The following is a 20,750-nucleotide window of genomic DNA, read 5'->3' on the forward strand; positions in this document are numbered from 1 at the left end:
CTACCAGAATTGGGAAGAGGCACAGAGGAAGAGGAGAGCTAATGTTTCAAACGCTCTCTGTAGATGTTGTACAGTACAGTGTTTGTTCATTTTATGCAACAGTCATTGTTGCCCTTAAAGTTGTGGCAGAAACAACAAAATGTTGTTGTCCTGCTACACTAACTCTTAATTTAACTTTCCATACATGTAAAAATGTATTAGTGCCTTCCAAATGCTGAGCAGCAAACACAAATTCCACCAAAGTAATAATGTATCAGTTCTGTATGTAGTGCTACAGTTAAACTTAGTAGCCCTGCCACGATATGTTTTTTTCTTTTCCTCGTAAAATGGAGATCTTTTTGTTGTTTTTTACATAAATATTATTTCAGACACAGTCGAGTTCTCATTTTCTGGACACAATGAATCCAAACAATTTGATGTTTACTCCCTTAATATCCACTCTTTCATCATCGACCAGTTTAAGGTGTGCCTTTTGTTTTAGGCCAAAATAAATGTTACTTTTATAAACAGTGCAAATATATTTCACATTACATCCTATAAATGTTAGTTTTCTGTCAAAAGCTTTCAGTCCAGGTTTCAATCCAAATAAGCAGATATTCTTTAAAAAGTGGTTAAGATGTTAAATTAATTACAGGCAAGGACGAAATTATCATTTGATGTACATTTACATATATATATATATATGTATATAATTTCTGTGTAGAATGTGTGGGCATTCTTCAGTAATGTGCTTGTCAGAGGGTAATGCACAAGTCAAAATACTAAAATTAGAAAGTCTTGCTGTCTTTTACCTGATAATTTCAGATTCAGGTAAACAAAGTGCTTCAACCCAGCATCAAGCAGCTCTCTTCCTTTTTATCTCAGCCCGATGGTAATGCCACAAAGCTGTTCCCCCTCTCGCTCTCGCTGTCTCTTCATTCCCTCACAAACAGACTGAAAGTCTGTGCCAGTGTTACGTCAATTGAGGAGATTAGAGGGAAAACGACTTTCAAAAATAAAAGGGAAGAGAGTGTTGGCTTTGTCCTTGCAGACACAGTGTAGTCTGAAAACTCAATCTCTCTACCCAGGTGCAGCAGTGTGACAACAATAGTGGTTTGAACAAAGGCAACCTTTTCTGCCTTGCCCCATGAAATGGTTATTGGCCGTATAAGCACCGGGATCATTGAAAGAAAGATTGCAAAGGAACAGGAGCACGACTGTGGTAGGCGGTAAAATCTTTAGCTATGGAGAGATCTTTGATGAGAATTCAAGGAGGAAATATCTGAGAAGAAAATGTCATCAAAATAACTTGAAAACTCCACTTTGCTCGTTCCTTCTGTCTGTCTGTCCTCAAGTTTTATAACAGGATTAACAAAGAGAAAGAAAGGTACTCAGGAATCAACACAAGGTGAAGTTTTCTTTCATAGGTGTGAGACCTCGAGCTCATGTTTGCACACACCCTGTGTTCATCGATGTTTCATGTACATGTGTGCTTGCAGGGCTGTGACCCGCCCAGTTCTGATCCTGCTGCCTGTCCTAGGTCTGACCTGGCTGTGTGGCGTGCTTGTCCATCTGTCTGTGGTAGTTGCCTATATTTTCATTGCTCTCAACTCCTTCCAGGTAAGCAAAGCCCCAGCTCTTTGGATATTGCTGTAATATTAGTGGTTACTTGCAAAGGAAACAAAACAGCAGCTGAATTGTATTCATTTAGACAATGTGTCAATGTGATATATAATCTTTCTTCTTGATTTTCTCGGAGAGGGGACCTGTGCTTTCTTAACTGTGTGCTCAAATGAAATCATTCATTTAGACTTTTGATGCCAAAAGCCACACTTCTGGCTTTATGACGTGCACATTTCATCTACAGGATAAGCTCTTAAATTAGTAAATGGCATACATAAACATATAATACACAAGCTCTGCGTGGTGACACATTAATAAAACACACCACAGAGGTGTTTGGACCAAACAGTACTGAGGACGCCCTGAAGGTAACTGCCCAATGAGATGCTCTCAGATAACTGCATACTCCAAATGATACAAGAAAAAGACAATAGCAAGTATTGGTTGTTTTGTGATAACAATATGGTTAGAAAGCAGAGGTGTGAATGTAGACTGTCTTGTGAAAAGTAACATTTGTGCTTCATTAATCATAATTAATGCAACATTACAGTTGCTTATGTATTGGGGTTATCTACCAACTGGAATGTCGGTGCTTTGAACATCGGCTTCTCCAATCCGAGTTTTCAAGGGAACAATTCTATACTGAGAGTAGCTCCAGGTGCATCAGTCAGTGAGTGGGTGTGATTAAAAAAGAATGTTTAAAAAGTGCAATATGGATGTGTTTGTGAACTGCTGAAAGTGTTGTGTAGTGTGGAAAGTCTTTGAACGCCCAATAAATGTTTAAGAATCTCCCACTGGCTCATTCAGGCAGCCTTTTAACTGTAATGGGTTGAATTAGGTATTCAAGCAATCAATTACTTGGTTACTTTTGTCAAAAAGGTTTACTGTTAAAATGTTTAAATGTATTAAAAAAAGGTTTAAAGCATTTTTTTGTTTCTTTTGCTGTAAAGAGGGAAACAAAGATATGATCTGCATAGCCATGAAAATGTATGCAATCTTTTTAACACTATTCCCAAAGACAGCATACGTATATAATGTCAGAAGTATTATGTAATGTGAAATCACATTACAATCACATTATTGATACAGTGATGTCCTTATAGATACATTCTTCAGTCATCTAGACAATATACATATAACCTAACACACAGTTTGTAGCAATAAAAAGCAGTACGGCCTTAAAACTGAGTGTATGCCAACCAAAGCCAACAGGTACCTGAAACAGAGATGAGCAATCAGGCTGCCTTTCAGTTCAAGCCCATTCATGACAGTGGCTCAACAAAATTAGAGGGAAACACCAACAATAAGATAATTACCTATGAGCAAGCACCAGGAAAAAACATCCAGCAGAACCAGGCTAAGGGAGGAGCAGCCATCTGCCTCAAGTTAGGAGTAAAGGGAAGAGAAGGGAAAAGAGAAGAAGGTTGTAAGGAGACAGAAAACATCCACACTACAGGAAAAAGAAGAAAAAATAGCATTGCAGGCTCCATTTCTTCATTACTGCTACAGGGACTTTTATCTAATAAGATTAACCCCAGTTATACCTCAAATATCAGCTTTCATAAGAGAATGCAGCCACAGATACATCTCCAGCACAGGCCTTTACAGAATTTAAAGCATCTGCAGCGTAGTTTCACAGAGTAGTTTCACAGAGTAGTTTCACAGAGTAGTTTCACAGAGTACTTTCAAGATAGTGCATGGAAAAAATAAATACATAAAAACAGTGCATACAGGATCATGGTGCCACTGAGTTGCTATATTTTAATCTTTCAGCATTCACCAGGTCACAATGAACAACTTTCTCTCAGTAGTCATTAGTATCAGTATTTTAGTAGTAATATGATTTTTTATTTTTTGCTGTGAAATCTGCTGTTGTTTTTACTGTGTGTGTGTGCGTGTGTGTGTGTGTGTGTGTGATGCTGGAGACACCTCATATACTGAACTTCAACAAGTAGTTGGTTTGAAGAACTTTTGGCAGATGTTTATATATCTGCTGCCAGAAGACAAGTTTTGTTTATCTGATAGAATCACGACGATGCAGGAAGTGACATCACTGACTTGAGCTCTAAAAGTGCACCACTAGTATTTCAAGCTGCACCAGCTCACCACAAAATACTTTAATATGTCTTGGTGTTCTGTTTATGTGTGTGTGTGTGTGTGTGTGTGTGTGTGTGCGTGCGTGCGTGCGTGCGTGCGTGCGTGCGTGGGAGGTGGCAGTCAGTACTTTGAACAACAGGTCATACCACATCTACCTCGAGCTCTGATAACACAGAACTCACTTCCTCTCTCACATTCATCCTTTACTTCCCACTTTCCATACACTGTCTCTGTACATCTCCCTCTCTGCCTCCTTCCTTCTTCTCTTGTCCTTTCCTAAACCTCCCACCCCTCTTTGCCCTTCCCAGGTCTTTACTTAATCAAAATGAGCTAGCCCCTGGGTGACCCTCAGAGAGCTGCTAGTTAATTTAGATTTACTGCCAGTGTCCAGCTGAGGGCAGATAACACTACAGTAGGAGTTTTTCCTCATGTAGGTAGGAGGAGGATGCTGGGCCAGCCCGTCTTCTTCTTCTTTCCACAAAAAGAAAAAACAAGGGTGTAGAGAGAAAGAATAATAACATAACATTTGAGGTTAGACATACTGCAGGTTATGGTGGAGAAGGGTACAGTAGCTATAGTACAGCAGTATATATTTCTATCTCTGTGTATTTACATGAGCATTTATGAGACTGCATGTCTTCTGCACCTTCAGCAAAGTCTGAAATTAAAATTGTTATTCCAGGAAAAGACACAACACATGTTTAATGGGGCTGGGTATCGTCACTGATTTCTAGAATCCATTCCTTTCCGATTCACAAGGTCCCGAATCGATTCGATCCACGATTCGATTCGATTCGATTAAATTCGATTTGAATCTGGGAAATTTTGACAGTCAGAAATATTATAATTCAGATCAGTACATTGACATATTTTTGTATCTATAAAAAGGAAGCTGACACACGCAAGACTTTATCAAAGGTGTGAGCGTCACAGCAGATGCTTTTGTGTCAAAGTAGCTGAGGATAAAACACAGAAAAACATGAAGGTGGTTTTCCTGGCCTGGATTTTATAAAAATATCCTGCAGTACATCAAAAACGAAAGAAAACCATTAATCAACATATGAACATTACCTCTGACGTTACAGCGGTTTTATTAGAGACACGGCTAAGCGTTTTACAGTTTGCATAATTTTAAAAAGTTTACATTTGTTCAGTATTGAACGGCAGAAATTAGGTTTTCTTTTCGGAAGTATTTAAAACAAAAGCAAAAAACAGCGGCCGACAGCGCTGTAAACAACGGTAGAGTTGTGCGCAACAAGCAAGCGAATAATGCAGAAAACAGTACAGAGAGGGAGAGAGCTGTGCATGAAGTGTGATTTTATCGTGGTGGAAGCAAAACAGTAAAAGTCAGAGTGATTTCATGACGATGTTTATGTGAAGCGTAGTTTGGATCTTCTTTTGCTGCTGGTTCAGTCAATATTGTTTGGAGAGAGATCAAACTAACAGCTTCAGAATCAGCGCAAAAAGGGCGTGAACACAAAGCGCGGACCCGCCGAAACATCAGAATCAGCGAGCTGTCGGCTTTCAGCCCCGACCGTGAGAAAGGCGACATCTCACTGATTCTGATCCGCGTGTCGCGCTGTGTGTTTACGTCCTTGTGCAGAATCCTTGTACCTGCTCTCATTTACTGTCTTAGCTGTTTGGTGGTTGTTGAAATTTTGTGAGGTTTCACCTGAGATTCTGGCGTTTCGGGCAAAATAAATTTATATTAAAAAATCGATTCAGGATTTTAATGAATCGATTTCACGTTCTCCAAGCCAGAATCGATTTTAATCGATGAATCGATTATTATAACCCACCCCTAATGTTTAACATCACACCACTGTGGATTTCTTTTGTTTCTAGATCATTTTTAAACATTGGAAAACAAATAACTGTTTACTTATTAATCATACAATGAACTGACTGCAGTATTTAACTGTTTCACGACATCTCAGTCTACATTTATCATTCATTTTATACACTGTAGTTTTTAACTATGACCTGAGAACAAAAGTAACTTAATAATGCAAAAATTTTTTTTTTCATTTTTAGTAAAATTACATTTGTTTTCATAATCAAAAAAATTAAGAACTAAAGACATGTTGGACATATGTACTTAAAATACTATTAAGAACACAAAGGTTTTCCTAAGAGCTATTTTTTTCAACAAATGCACACAGAACATGCTTATTTTTACACACAAAGGCAATAATTTAACAAGAAAAAATTATTAACAATAATAAAGACCTAGCATAACAGAAGCCAGCCATGGGCAGTGTTGGGGAGTAACGGAGTACATGTACCGCCGTTACGTATTTAAAATACAAAATATGGGTAACTGTATTCCATTACAGTTACCGTTTAAAAAGGTGGTATTCAGAATACAGTTACTTTGTTGAAAGCACAGAAAATACCGCCATTTACACGGCGGTATTTTCCTGTTTAGGCTATGCCCTCTCTATTTTTAGTTTCCACACGGAAACCCAAACAAAACACGCATTAAGAGGCTCTAATGCCTGTGTCTCAATCTCGCAGCCCATGTCACCCCTACTTGCGGCCCGCATAATGACGTGAAGAAATATTTTTAAAAAATTATTCACAAAAAATATTTAATATGAAGGCAATAGGCAGAGTGTTACAGGCATAGCCCTGAAGAATGTGGCCTCATGGGCAGTGTAGTCCGTGCTGCGTTATGTGTCTGTGAGCGAGGGAGGGAGAAAGAGTTGAAAAGTAGGAGCTGTGACCGAGCAGAAACGGGAGCTGGAAGCATGTAAATATAATAATAACCACTGCAGCCAAAAAGAGTGCCTGACGAGCCCAGTTGTAAATAAGCTATTAAGACTCGACTGTACGCTGTGTTCGTGTTTTCCTCCAAAACAATAAGCTCCGTTGGAGCAGCCTTTCAACCCCTCTCTCTGTCTCTCGCTAGCAAAGTTGACCCAGACAACAAAGTAAAGCTAGTTTTCAGCTACGAGCCCGACACGAACCCGACGTATTAGCCAGAGGTCCCTTTACTACGGTTCAGAGCCGCGGACCTGTTTTATATACTCGCGGAACAGTTTTCTATACGAGATCGCTGCAAAAAGTGCAGCCTTACCTAATGTCCACCTACTGTTACCCATTTATATTAAGATTTAAACATCTAGTTGGTATTGGTATGGTGAGTAGCCTTCAGTAATAGTAATAAATCACACAGCAATAGTACATTCATGTAGTTGTAAAAAGCTTGAAAATATATTAAGTAATCCAAAGTATTCAGAATACGTTACTCTCATTGAGTAACTTAACAGAATAGGTTACAAAATACATTTTGGGGCATGTATTCTGTAATCAATCCGAGAAAATGTATCATTTTAAAGGAAAAATATGTTGATTCAAAATTTCACGGTGTCAACAAATCCCAAAAAAGTTGGGACAAGTAGCAATAAGAGGCTGGAAAAAGTAAATTTGAGCATAACGAAGAGCTGGAAGACCAATTAACACTAATTAGGTTAATTGGCAACATGATTGGGTATAAAAAGAGCTTCTCAGAGTGGCAGTGTCTCTCAGAAGCCAAGATGGGTAGAGGATCACCAATTCCCACAATGTTGCGCAGAAAGATAGTGGAGCAATATCAGAAAGGTGTTACCCAGCGAAAAATTGCAAAGACTTTGCAGTTATCACCATCAACTGTGCATAACATCATCCGAAGATTCAGAGAATCTGGAACAATCTCTGTGCGTAAGGGTCAAGGGCGTAAACCCATACTGGACGCCGTGATCTCCGGGCCCTTAAACGACACTGCACCACAAACAGGAATGCTACTGTAAAGGAAATCACAGAATGGGCTCAGGAATACTTCCAGAAACCATTGTCAGTGAACACAATCCACCGTGCCATCCGCCGTTGCCAGCTGAAACTCTACAGTGCAAAGAAGAAGCCATTTCTAAGCAAGATCCACAAGCTCAGGCGTTTTCACTGGGCCAGGGATCATGTAAAATGGAGTGTGGCAAAATGGAAGACTGTTCTGTGGTCAGACGAGTCACGATTCGAAGTTCTTTTTGGAAATGTGGGACGGCATGTCATCCGGACCAAAGAGGACAAGGACAACCCAAGTTGTTATCAACGCTCAGTTCAGAAGCCTGCGTCTCTGATGGTATGGGGTTGCATGAGTGCGTGTGGCATGGGCAGCTTGCATGTCTGGAAAGGCACCATCAATGCAGAAAAATATATTCAGGTTCTAGAACAACATATGCTCCCATCCAGACGTCATCTCTTTCAGGGAAGACCCTGCATTTTTCAACAAGATAATGCCAGACCACATTCTGCATAATCACAACATCATGGCTGCGTAGGAGAAGGATCCGGGTACTGAAATGGCCAGTCTGAAGTCCAGATCTTTAACCTATAGAGAACATTTGACGCATCATAAAGAGGAAGGTGCGACAAAGAAGGCCCAAGACAATTGAACAGTTAGAGGCCTGTATTAGACACGAATGGGAGAGCATTCCTATTGCTAAACTTGAGAAACTGGTCTCCTCGGTCCCCAGACGTCTGTTGAGTGTTGTAAGAAGAAGGGGAGATGCCACACAGTGGTGAAAATGGCCTTGTCCCAACTTTTTGGGGATTTGTTGACACCATGACATTTTGAATCACCATATTTTTCCCTTCAGGTGATAAATTTTCGCAGTTTCAACTTTTGTTCCGTGATTTATGTTCTATTCTGAATAAAATGTTGACATTTGCCATCTCCACATCATTGCATTCAGTTCGGAATCCGGTTTGTAAGAGAGGAGGAAGGTGCCCACAGGTGTACTAATCCTGTGCAAAAGGTGCAGGAGACTGCAAGGTGGTATCAGCACAGTCTTTAGTGTACCTTTAGGATTAAAGAAGAAGCAGCAAGTGAGGGCAAAGATTAAATGCTGCTGGACAAGCTGACAGTCGAGGTGAGGCAGGAGACTCTTTGGACTATGATGTTATTAAACAACACTGATCTGCAGTGAGAGGAGGGAGCAGGCGGGGAAAACCTGGAAATGTGGAGGTATGCTCTGTAGAGAAGGGGAATGTATGTCGGGAGCAGAAGACAGAATATATATGTGTGAATGGGAAGGCAACAGGTGTAACGGTGAAGATGCAAGAAGCAGAGGTAATGAAGGTGGAGGAAGAATGCAAGGAGAGCTTCACAACATGCTAGTGAGATCAGTCAACATCTGGTTTAGACAGAGTTGCACAACAAAAAGATGGGAGATGCTAACATTGTCTTTGGGAGTAATAAGGAGAGACACAATTAGAAATGAGTCTGTCAGCTCAGGTTGGAGACAGTATATGGATATTTGAAGAGGAGTGGTGGTGGATGTGTTGTACACAGGATGGATAAAGAATGCTTACATTGGAAATGCTTATAAAATGGAGTTATTATGAAGAAGAGGAATTCTTTGCTGAGTATTTTATTTCTGATTTGGGCGTCTGACAGCCTCATTCTGACAGAATTCAAAATCTGTGAATCCAGCCTGTTGAGTTCTCACATCACGTCAATAATTCTCTGCTATAGTGGATGTGATACTAATACTGGTTACTGCTTGGCAGTGGTTTCTGGAGGGTGCTGTCTTTTGCTGGGTGAAAGCGGTTGCAAGGTGCTGCAGTAAAAACCTCCTAGGTATTGTTTTGATTGCTGGCTCATTCCCCAAAGTTGCATGTTTGTCTGCAAATACTTGTTGAGCAGCAATGCAACTGAAAAAATGTGACACAGACTGGAGATGGAGAAGGTTTGCCTTTAAAGTGAAACTTGTGCCTCAGTGCTACAGCAGGCATTTTTCAGAAGGTACAGCTTTTACTTTGAAGGCAATTAATCTCCATTTCCAGTTTGTGTCACATTTAGACGAATGTCACCGAGCAGTGACTAAGTTTGTGGTCAAAGGCTTGCACCCATGTGCCACAGCAGATGCCCCTGATTTTCGGTAAGTGAATGTGTTTAATTGTAGGCAGGGACATTACTGGATATTCTTGTGTAATTGCTACAGAATAATTTATGTTATACTTTGTTATTGCTACAGAAGAATATTTATTTCATTATTTTACATTTACAATTTTTTTTCCTGGGGACCCTGTGACACCCCATTGAAGAGCCGTAGGCTGTGGATCTCTTAAGATCTCACTGTTGGGTTTGTAAGGCCATGTTACTCCTAAATTTCTGTCTTGTTCAAAGAGAAGATATAAAACAAAGTTCTAAGCTAATCGACCTTAGTTAGAGCTGGGCGATAAAACGATAACGATATGTATTGCGAAATAACTTTTTCTCGATAGAAAAATGAAACTATTGCGATAGACCTCATCTCTCTCTTCCTGTCTTATAAAAAAACCCAATAGCCAATAAAAATTAAGTAGCGCAGAGCCGAACCAATCACAGCCGCAGCGTCACGTCACGTAACTTGTTACGTACAGCACAAGTGCCAAGGCGCACGTGTGTATTTGTTTGAGAAGCAGCCAGCCGCCGTGCCGGGTTTTTGGTGACCAGAATACCGAAGGGAACACAGATGACGGTTCCAATGTCGGAGAGATTGTCAAAAGGAAAGGCCAGAGAAGTTCCGTAGTGTGAAGGTATTTTGGCTATTTGAAGTCTGACAAAAAACAGCGTAACGCGCACTGTAAATTGTGCCGAAAGCATGTTCCCACAAAGTCTGGAAATACAACAAACCTTTTTTATGACCTGAAGCAGTGCCACCCACTGGAGCACGCTCAATCTCTGACTGAAAGTGCTAATTCGTCATCGAAAACAACCAGGGGAATCCCTGTGAAGCAGCAACAGTCAATTGAGTCGGCTTTCACCAGCGTCTTACCATATGACAAAAAAGGTAAGAGCCATAGCAACATAACGAATGCCATAGCTTACTGTCTTGCTAAAGACATGCTACCAATAAACACGGTCGAAAATGAAGGATTCAAGCAGCTAATTAAGGTAATGGATCCTCGTTACCGACTCCCTGGACATAAGCATTTCTCTCAGACAGCGCTTCCAAAGCAATATTATGTAAGTTGGTCAATTTTGTCTCTTTTTCTGTAAAATAAACTAAGATTTATTTTTAGAATTAATATTTTGTTTCTAAGTGGAACTGACAATTTAGTAGTCTGTTTTGTTTGTTCTATTTTGAAACTTAAACGCTTTAGCGGCTGCCTTTTGTGTAGATTGTAATATTTGCCTTTATTTTGCATAAAACTGGTGGTGGTCAGAGGGCCCGGTGGCGCCAGTGTCCGGCAGCCTCGCCTCTGTCAGTGCGCCCCAGGGCAGCTGTGGCTACAACGTAGCTTGCCATTGCCAGTGTGTGAATGTGTGCGTGAATGGGTGAATGACTGAATGTAGTGTAAAGCGCTTTGGGGTCCTTAGGGACTGAGTAAAGCGCTATACAAATACAGGCCATTTACCATTTTTACCATAAAACTGAAGCCTCATTTTAAGTACATCTGCCCTGTTGAACTTATTATGGAAAATGAATATTTAAATCAAAACAAGCTGCTGATTATTTCACATTTTATTTGTGAGCAACATCACATTTAAATCTTACATATATAGTTATTTGGCTTATATCGTGATCTATATCGTTATCGCCTGAAATGAAAAAAGCATATCGTGATATGAAAAAATCTTATATCGCCCAGCTCTAACCTTAGTGTTCTCCTTTTTTAAAAAGAATCGATAAAGAATCGAATCGTTAAACAGAATCGAAAATGGAATCGGAATCGTGAAAAGCTTATCAATACCCATCCCTACAAAGTGTTACACAGAGAGACGCGGTGAGGGAAACAGACTTCACTCTGTCTTAACTGAAGTAATTGCTTTATTGCCTCTTGCCAATATCATGCACATACAGACAGCAACGTCTCAAAATGGCCCCCAACCCATTTCCTGCTCCCTTTAAATACTCTAAAGACCACGCCTTCTCAATTCAGACTGGCCTATAAAAGAGCTGCAATTGAGGCAGGCCTCCTCTTTACTGGGAAAACAAGATGGCCACCACAGAGGTAACCTGCAAAACACTTTGTTACATGAATGCTTCCCAACACAAAGCGATCACAAAAAGGGTTGTGCCAACTGGGTAAGACACATTTTACCCAGCGACAGGTGGTCACCAGCTGTCACTGACAATTCTAGGCTTGTGTGACTGGGGTCACTTGGACAAGTTAATATATGATATAGTTAGTGGTCACATGTCTCAGTAAGTATTTCTATACATTTATTTCAGTATTTTACATGTAATTATTATATTTTACCCTATTGTTACATTATAAGCAAAACATCTGATTACTTTCCACAATGTTGTGTTGCAGCCCAACTCTGTGTGAATGGTACTCATGGGCACTGATCAATGGTCAGTGCTCTGTTTATCAGGTTGAGGAAACCTGTAGCTGAGACTGAAGAAGTCTCTTGGATGAGTGACGAAACGTTTCTCCCACTGAAAACGTCCAGATGAACAGAATCAGCTTTTGGGAGCCATGAAATGCAGTTCTAAAATTTGTGGTGTTGCATTCAGTTGAGCTGAAAGCTGAAATTTGCTGACTGTAACTGCAGCTCTTGTCAGGAGTAGAAAACCACATCGAATGACGGTACCACAGTATGAAAGCTTTGTTTGAGCGAGGTTACAAAACAGAGCAGTGAAATCCATATTGTCAGATGGAGATGATTCTTCCCTGTCTTCATACGTGCTTCTTAGTGCACCTCTCTTCTCTCCACAGGGTCTGTACATCTTCTTAGTCTATGCTGTTTACAACAGTGAGGTAAAAATGCATTCAGTCCAGCTTTTGTCCTGCAAAATCAGAGCACATCCTTGTGCATTATGCGAGGCTGCCAGCCTTTTGGACCAATCAGTGGTTGTAAAGACTGCTTCTCATTTAGGTGAGGAATGCCATAAAGAGGATCAAAGAAAAGAGAAAGGCCTTATCTTTCACGGTGAGTGAGCAGAAGGATCCATCAGAACAGAAAATAAATTCCCTCTTCAGAAAAGTGGACTGAAATATGGACTGGGTTATGATGTTTTGGCAGAACTGCTCCCAGCCAACCAGCTTCCTACCTTCTCAGAGGACTCCGATCACTTCCTGGGGCCACAGCCTACCGACGACCTCCAGCCCCGAGACCAGTGAGACGTCTGCACCTGCCGGCACTACTTCCACATCCATGGTCATCAAGAACGGTGAGCTGACGTGATGTGCTCATCACTCAAATATCGCACATTTTGTTAAGAACACTGATTGGAGTTTATTGATCATGTGTCTGCTGTTAGAAGATGTCAGATTCAGCCAAATGCTGCAGCACTGGTCAGATGTACAGTGCAATAAGTAATGACCCAAAGCATACTGCAAGAAAGTGTTTCTCAAGCCAAAGAAACGGGTGTTTTTAGATGGCCCAGTCTGCTCTCACCTCAACACAGTTTCAGATACTGAGAACAAAACTGAATAAAGAGGTGGGTGGAGCAATCTCAAAAAAGCTTTTTGCAAACTCCGTGAAACAGACAGTGATTATTAGCATCTACATGTTTTCAGGCTCTGTAGCCCTGGTTATCTAAATATGTACAGACCTACCTGTATATTGGCCTCACCTCACCTCACCTCAGTGCCAGACAGTTTGCCATAATTGTCTTATTGTTTGGCTTTGGCTGGTTAAAAACCAAAGTTAGATAACTTTTTTTGTGATAATGTTTGATCACACTTTATACATTTATGACTCAACAGGTTTATCGACCAATGCATAACACAAAATTAATCTGATTATGACCCTATCTGGTGAAGCAATCCCGCTGCAGTATAGCTGAATGATATTTCTGTGAACACCGTGACTACACAGCGGCTGCCTCCTCTGGAGACAGAAAGAAAACATCACCTTGATCCAGCTTCAGTGTTATGAGTCTTTGTGAGTTACAAAATCAGTGAAAGAACTTAAAAACTGTTATTGTGGGAAATATAATAAATCGCCCATCCTTCAGACTTATCAGATGCTGTGGATGTGATGCATCCACCATCAACTGACTTTTGGCCATTGTGAATATTATCATAAGAAAACAGTGAATGAAGTATTATTGTGGTGCAGTTATATTTAGCTGCAAATCCTTCAGTTAAACTAAAGACATGTTTTGAAGACAAAACGTCCTGCACGAGTTATTTTTCACTTCTAGAAGAATAGTGAGAACCATAGAACCAGGATATGTACTTTAATGCACACATTAAGCAAACTTGTAGGACTGCCGTAGAAGGTTAGTTAGGTGAGTTTCTTCAGTATTTGGACGAAGGCACAAACTCAGTAACAACACTGTGACCTTTAGAAACATTTAATCTCAAAATGATTCTGGAAAACTCGTCCAGGCGTGAATGTGAATATGAGTGAGTTTGTTATCATAAAACTTATTGTTAGGGGACCATCAACCTGTAGAAGCATGATAACTTCCTCATGTGCTTGGTTCCAGTGGAGGCCTCTTCCTGTGAAAAGGAGTTCTTCCTCCCTGCTATCACCAAGTGTTTACTGACAGTAAAGAATTAGAAATTCTTTACTCTAATATATATAAAGTGCCTGGAGATGATTCTTGTTGTGAAATTGAGCTATATAAATAAAAACTAAATTGATTTAAGGTCAAGAAAAAGAGCATGTTTGCTTCCAATATGCTATTAGAGATGACGAGCTGTCTGTGATGTGAGTCAGGTCTACTGAGATGAGTCTCTTGCCCAGATTGTTACGTCGATGTTTGTGAAGGACACCTCAGCAGCGTATTTAAACGCACTGAGTCAGCATCATTTATGAACATGTTGGGTTAAAAGACGACTGCTCACATTGCTGTGATTGCTGCATCACTATATCAGTGCCAAATAATGTGTTCTGTAATGTTTGTGATGTAAATTCTCTAAAACAACATTTTCAAACAGTCCTGACAGGGATGCTGGACCAACCTTCAGCAGGTCATTAAAACCACAACAAAAATCTATTCTCCATATTTCAGGTCACTGAAAGGTCGTCGTCTCTGAACAAGCCTTCCCTCAGAAGTCATTAGCCGTGATGATTAAATGAATGATATGTTATAATAGTGTGCTTCAGACTCGGCTCTTTTCATAGATGAGTTGATCCCATCTGTCCTGCTGACATAAGGCGGTGATTAAACGCTTCATTGTTAATAAACAGAGGCAGAAACAAAAGGAAAAAAGTTGCCCATGAAAATTCTCATAATGCTCTTTTGTCATTCAGATTGTTTGCATTTTTCATTCTGTGTTTTATAAAGCTTCCTTTGTACTGTGATGTGCTTATATGACTGCTTTGACCTTGCATAAGTAACTGTGTGTGTCCTCAAAGACAAATGCAAACTTTAAATACAATTAGGTGTATTTTGTGCTTGCAGAGAGTTTCAGAAAGGAGAGCTTTGTGAGTTTCTTTTTGAACCAAGGATCCGGAAACCAAGTAAGTCATGTGTATGCATTATCAATACGAAATGTTTTCTATTACATCTGCTGACTAATTATGAATGTATCGTGTTTTTGTCGTTAACAGGTGGTACAGCTGACGGGGTTCAAGCCATCGGGTACAAAGCTAAAATCCCCTGATACTGTGTTTGAGTTGGTTGGAAATGTGTTGCTTTATGTTCACAGCACAAGTTCAACAGCAGAACAGACAAAATAATGTAAAGAGAACTTGTGAGGAAAAGAAGAAAGTATCAAACATGATGAGCTGAAATAGTGGCACAGAGCAGAAAGTCAGAAATAAGGAGAAGCAGCGATAAATAATTACAAACTGACAGCAAACACAGCAATGCAGGGCAGAAGGTGAACAGTGAAGTGGAACGACTGAATTAAAGGCCATGAGCTGTTTTGGTCTGATGTGAGCAGCAGTGACTGAACTGCACAGTAAACAGCAGCAGGAGCTCTTCTTCACACAGAGACACCCTCTCTGAAAAAACAAACAGCAGTTGTTGAAAATAATGAATATTTTTGAGTTGAATTGATTTGAAGTCTGTTGCTGAATCATTTAAACTGTATGTCCACATAGTCAGTTCAGTCGGGCAACTCAAACTTGATTACTATATTACAGAAGAGGAATACAGTGGGCTTGGCATCTACGTTCAAACACACACAAGTGTAGGAGCATTGAAGCACCAGGCCCAGGTAGCTTAAATAGTTTGCCAGACAGGGAGGATATATTTGGTATATGACACGAGGAGTGGGGCATGTGAGTGTAAGTGATGTATGCCTGAACTCGCTCACAGGCTTCACTTGGTGCACTCCATTTCATACAGGCAAACTGGATGTATCACGGTGTGCAAAAATCAGACCATCACAAGATTTCAGGGGGTCATAAAATAAATGAAATCTGTGAAATCCTATCAGCTCGTTGCCGGCGTCAATACCAGAGAAGTAAAGTGCATTGTTGACCACTTAATATCCAGTTGTTGTCTAGTAGCCAACAAGTGTCCTTGTGGCTTAGAATTATGGACAGCTGTGGCTCATGAGTTGGTTCAGGTTGTCCCTGCACTACCTGATGTGGGGACAACCTGCCCCTTGTTCCTCCAGTGTGCAGTTTTAAGTGTCCTTGGGCAAGATACTGAACCCCGTAGATGAACTGTAAGTGGTGTGTAAAGTTAAAGCAGCGTAAGTGGTCGGTACAAATCTACCTACCATTACACTGACCGGATGTATAGAACGAGTGTGTAATTAAACCCTTCTTTCTATGTGCATATGAAACCTTAACCCTGGCCTGATGGTGGGTGCTCCATACTGAAGCAGACTTCTGTGATCTTTCTGATCAGAGAACCTCTGATGGCAGACCTGTGTTTATTCACTCTTTGTGAGATGACTTTGGTCAATGCCATCACCTATAGGTTTCTGAAAATGACTGCGTGCTGTTGGCTGCCTCTACCTTTGTAAATCCCAATATCCATCTGTGGCCTCTGCGCCTTCACAGCTTCCAGTTTTAGGAGTGCTTTGAGTCCTACCTGTTTCTTCTTTATCTGCCTTCAAATCACACTACATGGCGTATTCAAAAAAGCCTTGAGAACAAAATAGAAATAAGCATCTGCAATTATGCTCATTCAAATTCCTCATTTGACATTTGAGTTGGCTGAATGAAGTGACTCATATACTTCAGTGGGCTTTTGTTGATATTGTCTTTTAATAGTCTAAGAGCTCTATAATGCTGTTAGAATGTGGAATGCTGTTTTTAGAGTAATTTCAATGCTTGTTGCACAGAAAGCAGAAGAAAACATAGTAGCTATAATTTTTCACTCAGGGTGATGAGATTCCTTCCAATGGTGTGAAGAAAATCCACATTTAATAGAGAGAGAGCTGAGGTGCAAAAATTAAGGAGGGGCAGGTTACCTTTTCTCCCATTGTCTCTATTTCCTGCTTAGCGTGTAGCATTAGGCTGCATAGCTGTCTTTCATAAAGATGAATGTGCAGACACACACAACAGATGGTCCCCATATTTCCAGAGGGCTAAGTTGTCTTCAATGGCTCCAAATTGGCCGCCGGTAGAGAGAAGGAAGTTTGGAATAGATTCATTAAATGTTTAGGCGTCTAGGAGGATGGTTTGGAGTGCTGCTGGGCGTTCATTGTTGACAGCAGAGACAAAGCAGAAGTTCATTCCCTTAATCAGAAAAATTCAGCGCTGGCCATTCATGCTGTCAGCCATTAACCACTCCAGCACCTGCTCTCTCTCGCTCAGCCTTTCATTCCTCTCTGTCCCTCTCTTCTCTTTTGTACACAAACATGCTCTCACTCCCGTAACACAGACAGCATTAAATGTCAGACGGAGCCGGGAGTCATAGCTAATGCCTTTCACTTTGCTATTTCAACGCAGGTTGTTGAACTACAAATGGAGTGGAACCTATACTCAGTATCTACACATGCATCTTCATCATTGTCATCACGCTGAAAGAGGACCGCGCACTGCAGGAGGAGAAAAATGGATGAAGATGAAGCGCCGATGCCGTCACTGTCCTCTTCTCAGATCTCATCAGAATCCGTCTGACAATTTACTCATTTGATATCTGGCAAACTTTGGACTAAAGAGGCTTTTAAATCCCAGGACACGCAGTCCACACGCAAAAATGTGCTCTGGTTTGTCACTGTTGTTGCTTCAGACCGCTCCAGAACAATGTGTCCATGTTTTTCAGTTCAAAGTGCAAAGTCAGAAGCAGGTTTTACGACCTCACACTTAACTTTGAGCGAATCCAATGTCCGACAGGTGACCCGCAGCGCTGCGATAGATTCTATCATTCCATCTTTTGTTAATGAGAGAAAAGGGCACAAGTGTGATGTCAGGAATTTTTATCAAGGTAATTGAACTTTTTTCTTTTTCTTTTTTTTTAATTAAAAAATAATCCAAGCAGAATAGAGACTGCAGTCTCTCCACGTGACGTTTGAGGCAGGCTCCAAATCGGTCCCCGGAAACTCGACAGCATTAAAAACCATGTTTACAGCCTGATGCTGCTTTTACTGACAGGCACCTGTAACCAACTGGTGTTTGCTAACTCCTCCACCATCAGCGTTATCTGACAAATACTGTGTGGGGCAGTGTGCTCCATTTTGGTCTGCATTTATTAGTCTGTCTTCAGCTAAGCACTAATTAGCACATATCTGTGGATCGGGCCTGCACAGAACACCAGCACGATTCCACCCAAAACATCAACATTAAGGCTGCAAAATACTGAGTCCAGAAAACACGAGGAAACTTGTGTGTCCATCTTTTATGTACAGGTACATATAATCAGACACACATTAGTGATGTTTCATTTTTGACCTTTGAGTTTGTGGCCACTTGTTTAAATGTCTGTAGACAAATATAATTTTGTCACTGTAACCTTCACCCTCACTTCACCCAAATAACATCAGCTCTGAGGTGTTTCGCGGTGCTCCTGTCGTCAGTTAGAGCTGTTTCCAGGTTTCTGTGACTGCAGATCTAAAGTACCTCCTTGAAAACTGTTCCAGGGAATTCTGCATCATATTGAGGAAACAACTGGAAGCTGCTGCCATAATGGAACAATATTACAAAAGAATTTCTAATACAACCATGTGCAAGTGTCTTTGTATATGGGATGGTTATCTAATCATATTTCCCATTTAGACATGTTGCTCTCTCATTCATTTAAATTTCAGGCACAGTAAATGCTAGGCTTCATTCTGCTTCCTCCTGTCCACAAGTTCAGTGGAAAAAGCTCCAATTCCAGCTTAGCATTAAAGATGAGAAAAAGGAACAAATTCAGTGTGCCACCCAGATTATTAATGTGGGTTTAATGTTCATAAAGTAAGACTGTAGACATGCAGTGGAGTGTAAAAAACAGATTTGTACTGACCAGATCTCCACAAACAAGTGGAGCAATGAGTATGTTTGTGTGGTAGAATGTCTGAAATCGGATGTATCTGTCTTGTGTTATTTGCCACAGTAACTGTATGCTCGTGTATTACCTTATGTTCTACAGCAATAACGGTCTCAGTATGTGGAGGGGGAAAAATGATCAAAATACTGTGCAGGCCCACGAAACATGGGACACTTGGTCAAAAAGATCAAAAGAACTTAAAAGCTTCCCTAACCTACATGCTACGTGTGCAGCCTGTTTGGTACGGTCTAGATGAGGTGCTACACGCCAGCCGTTTCGATGCTCCCCATCGTTGCTAGAGCGATATGTGCTGTAGGCTGTTTGTGCTGATATGCTGTATGTCTGTGGGGACTCCAACCTGCCTGAAGCTGCAGCAGCTGATTCAGATATCAAAGTAAGAAGTTAACATGTTTTTATAGATCATGCATGTTTAGAGATTATGTAGTTGGACAGTAGAGGAAGACCATTTCTGTTCTGGCATCCTTAATCGCTTAATATCCACCAGATCATTGGTGACCTGTCTGTGATTAAATTAACATCTACACCTTTAAATAGAATTTTATTTGAAACGCCAATAGGAGAAGCTTTAGACAGAAACATGTTGTTTGTCAGACATCTAGTCTGCCTGTTTAGCATGTGGCTAACAAACAAACCTTAGACAGGTCACTGATCACCTGGTAGATGTTGGGAGGTTAAAAATATTTTTTAAATGCATAAATAAAAACATCTTTAAAAGACATGTTACCCTTTGGAAGAACTGTCAGTATAATTGCTGTATATTTCAAACTGCTGACATTCCTGTCAGGATGTCACTCATGTTTTACAACATAACATAACTGATGGGAATATTTCCACGGTGAGACAAGGCTCTGTGTCATTTGTGCAAAGCTGATGAATGTTGTGTAAAAAAAGCCAACACACCAATCGAGCTTTACGTCATTGTTTTTTTTTTTTTTATTGGTTTGATGCTGTTACAATAAAATATATTTAAAAAACAAAAAAAGATTTTGGTCACTCTCTCTTTGGGGAGAAAAGCACTTCAGTTTAAGACAGGACAGACGCTCAACTCACAGGAAAAAAAAGAGTGAACCAAGACCAGAACAAAGAAAGTGAAAACAAGAGAATCAGTTCCACAATAGTAGCAATTTGACCTCAACATAAAGCAGAGAACTTTTTTTGTGCTGAAATGTATCTTTAGCTTGCAGCAGATATTCACTTCACAACATAAATATACTATACAGAGTGATTACACATAACTATCTCAATTGGAACACTAAGTGTGTGTGTGTGTGTGTGCAGGTGGTGTGACAGTAAAGGTAAGGCTGGAGGAGTGATTGTCTTGGTAGACGCTCACATCAGTGGACCAATAACAAATGATCTTAAACAGCTGCACAACATTAAAACATTTGACTCTGTTTTTAACTCTCCCTGTCACTCCGACTGTGTGGGACAGAACACACAAGTGTTACTTTTCAACAAAGGAAGTGCCACAGATGATGCTACAAACACAGACTTCAGGGTTGCGATGCAGTGGATGCCAGACTGCCTCGGTTTAAAGCACACTGTCATTATTTTTTGTGGTACAAAGTTTCTCTGATGGCTCCACGTGTCGTTGCACACATTGCTCTTTCACATAGTGCTCACTAAATCTGTATCTACGGAAAAGAGAAATGCCCACTAAGCAACACGTCAACAACAACAGGTCAGCTGCACAGGTTGTTGTAAACTAGCTTTGTCTCGCTGCTCTGGTTG

General features: G+C 40.5%; 1 protein-coding gene across 3 annotated transcripts in view; it reads left to right on the forward strand.

The window, feature by feature from the left end:
- adgrd2 (adhesion G protein-coupled receptor D2) overlaps positions 1–20,360 on the forward strand; it is a 72,939-nt gene extending 52,579 nt beyond the window's left edge. For 2 of the 3 annotated variants that reach the window (XM_019365951.2, XM_025896989.1), the window contains exons 19-24: positions 1,479–1,599; positions 12,388–12,429; positions 12,548–12,601; positions 12,695–12,842; positions 15,030–15,088; positions 15,179–16,849. In XM_019365951.2, coding sequence (XP_019221496.2) covers positions 1,479–1,599; positions 12,388–12,429; positions 12,548–12,601; positions 12,695–12,842; positions 15,030–15,088; positions 15,179–15,307 — 553 coding nt within the window. In that variant the 3' untranslated portion in view covers positions 15,308–16,849. Of the gene's footprint in view, positions 1–1,478; positions 1,600–12,387; positions 12,430–12,547; positions 12,602–12,694; positions 12,843–15,029; positions 15,089–15,178; positions 16,850–17,479 lie in introns of those variants that run through there. The other variant, XM_025896990.1, reaches the window with a different exon arrangement.
- Positions 20,361–20,750: the final 390 nt, after the last annotated feature.

The sequence above is a fragment of the Oreochromis niloticus genome, linkage group LG12 (genome assembly GCF_001858045.2).
Source record: "Oreochromis niloticus isolate F11D_XX linkage group LG12, O_niloticus_UMD_NMBU, whole genome shotgun sequence".
Taxonomy (NCBI): domain Eukaryota; kingdom Metazoa; phylum Chordata; class Actinopteri; order Cichliformes; family Cichlidae; genus Oreochromis; species Oreochromis niloticus.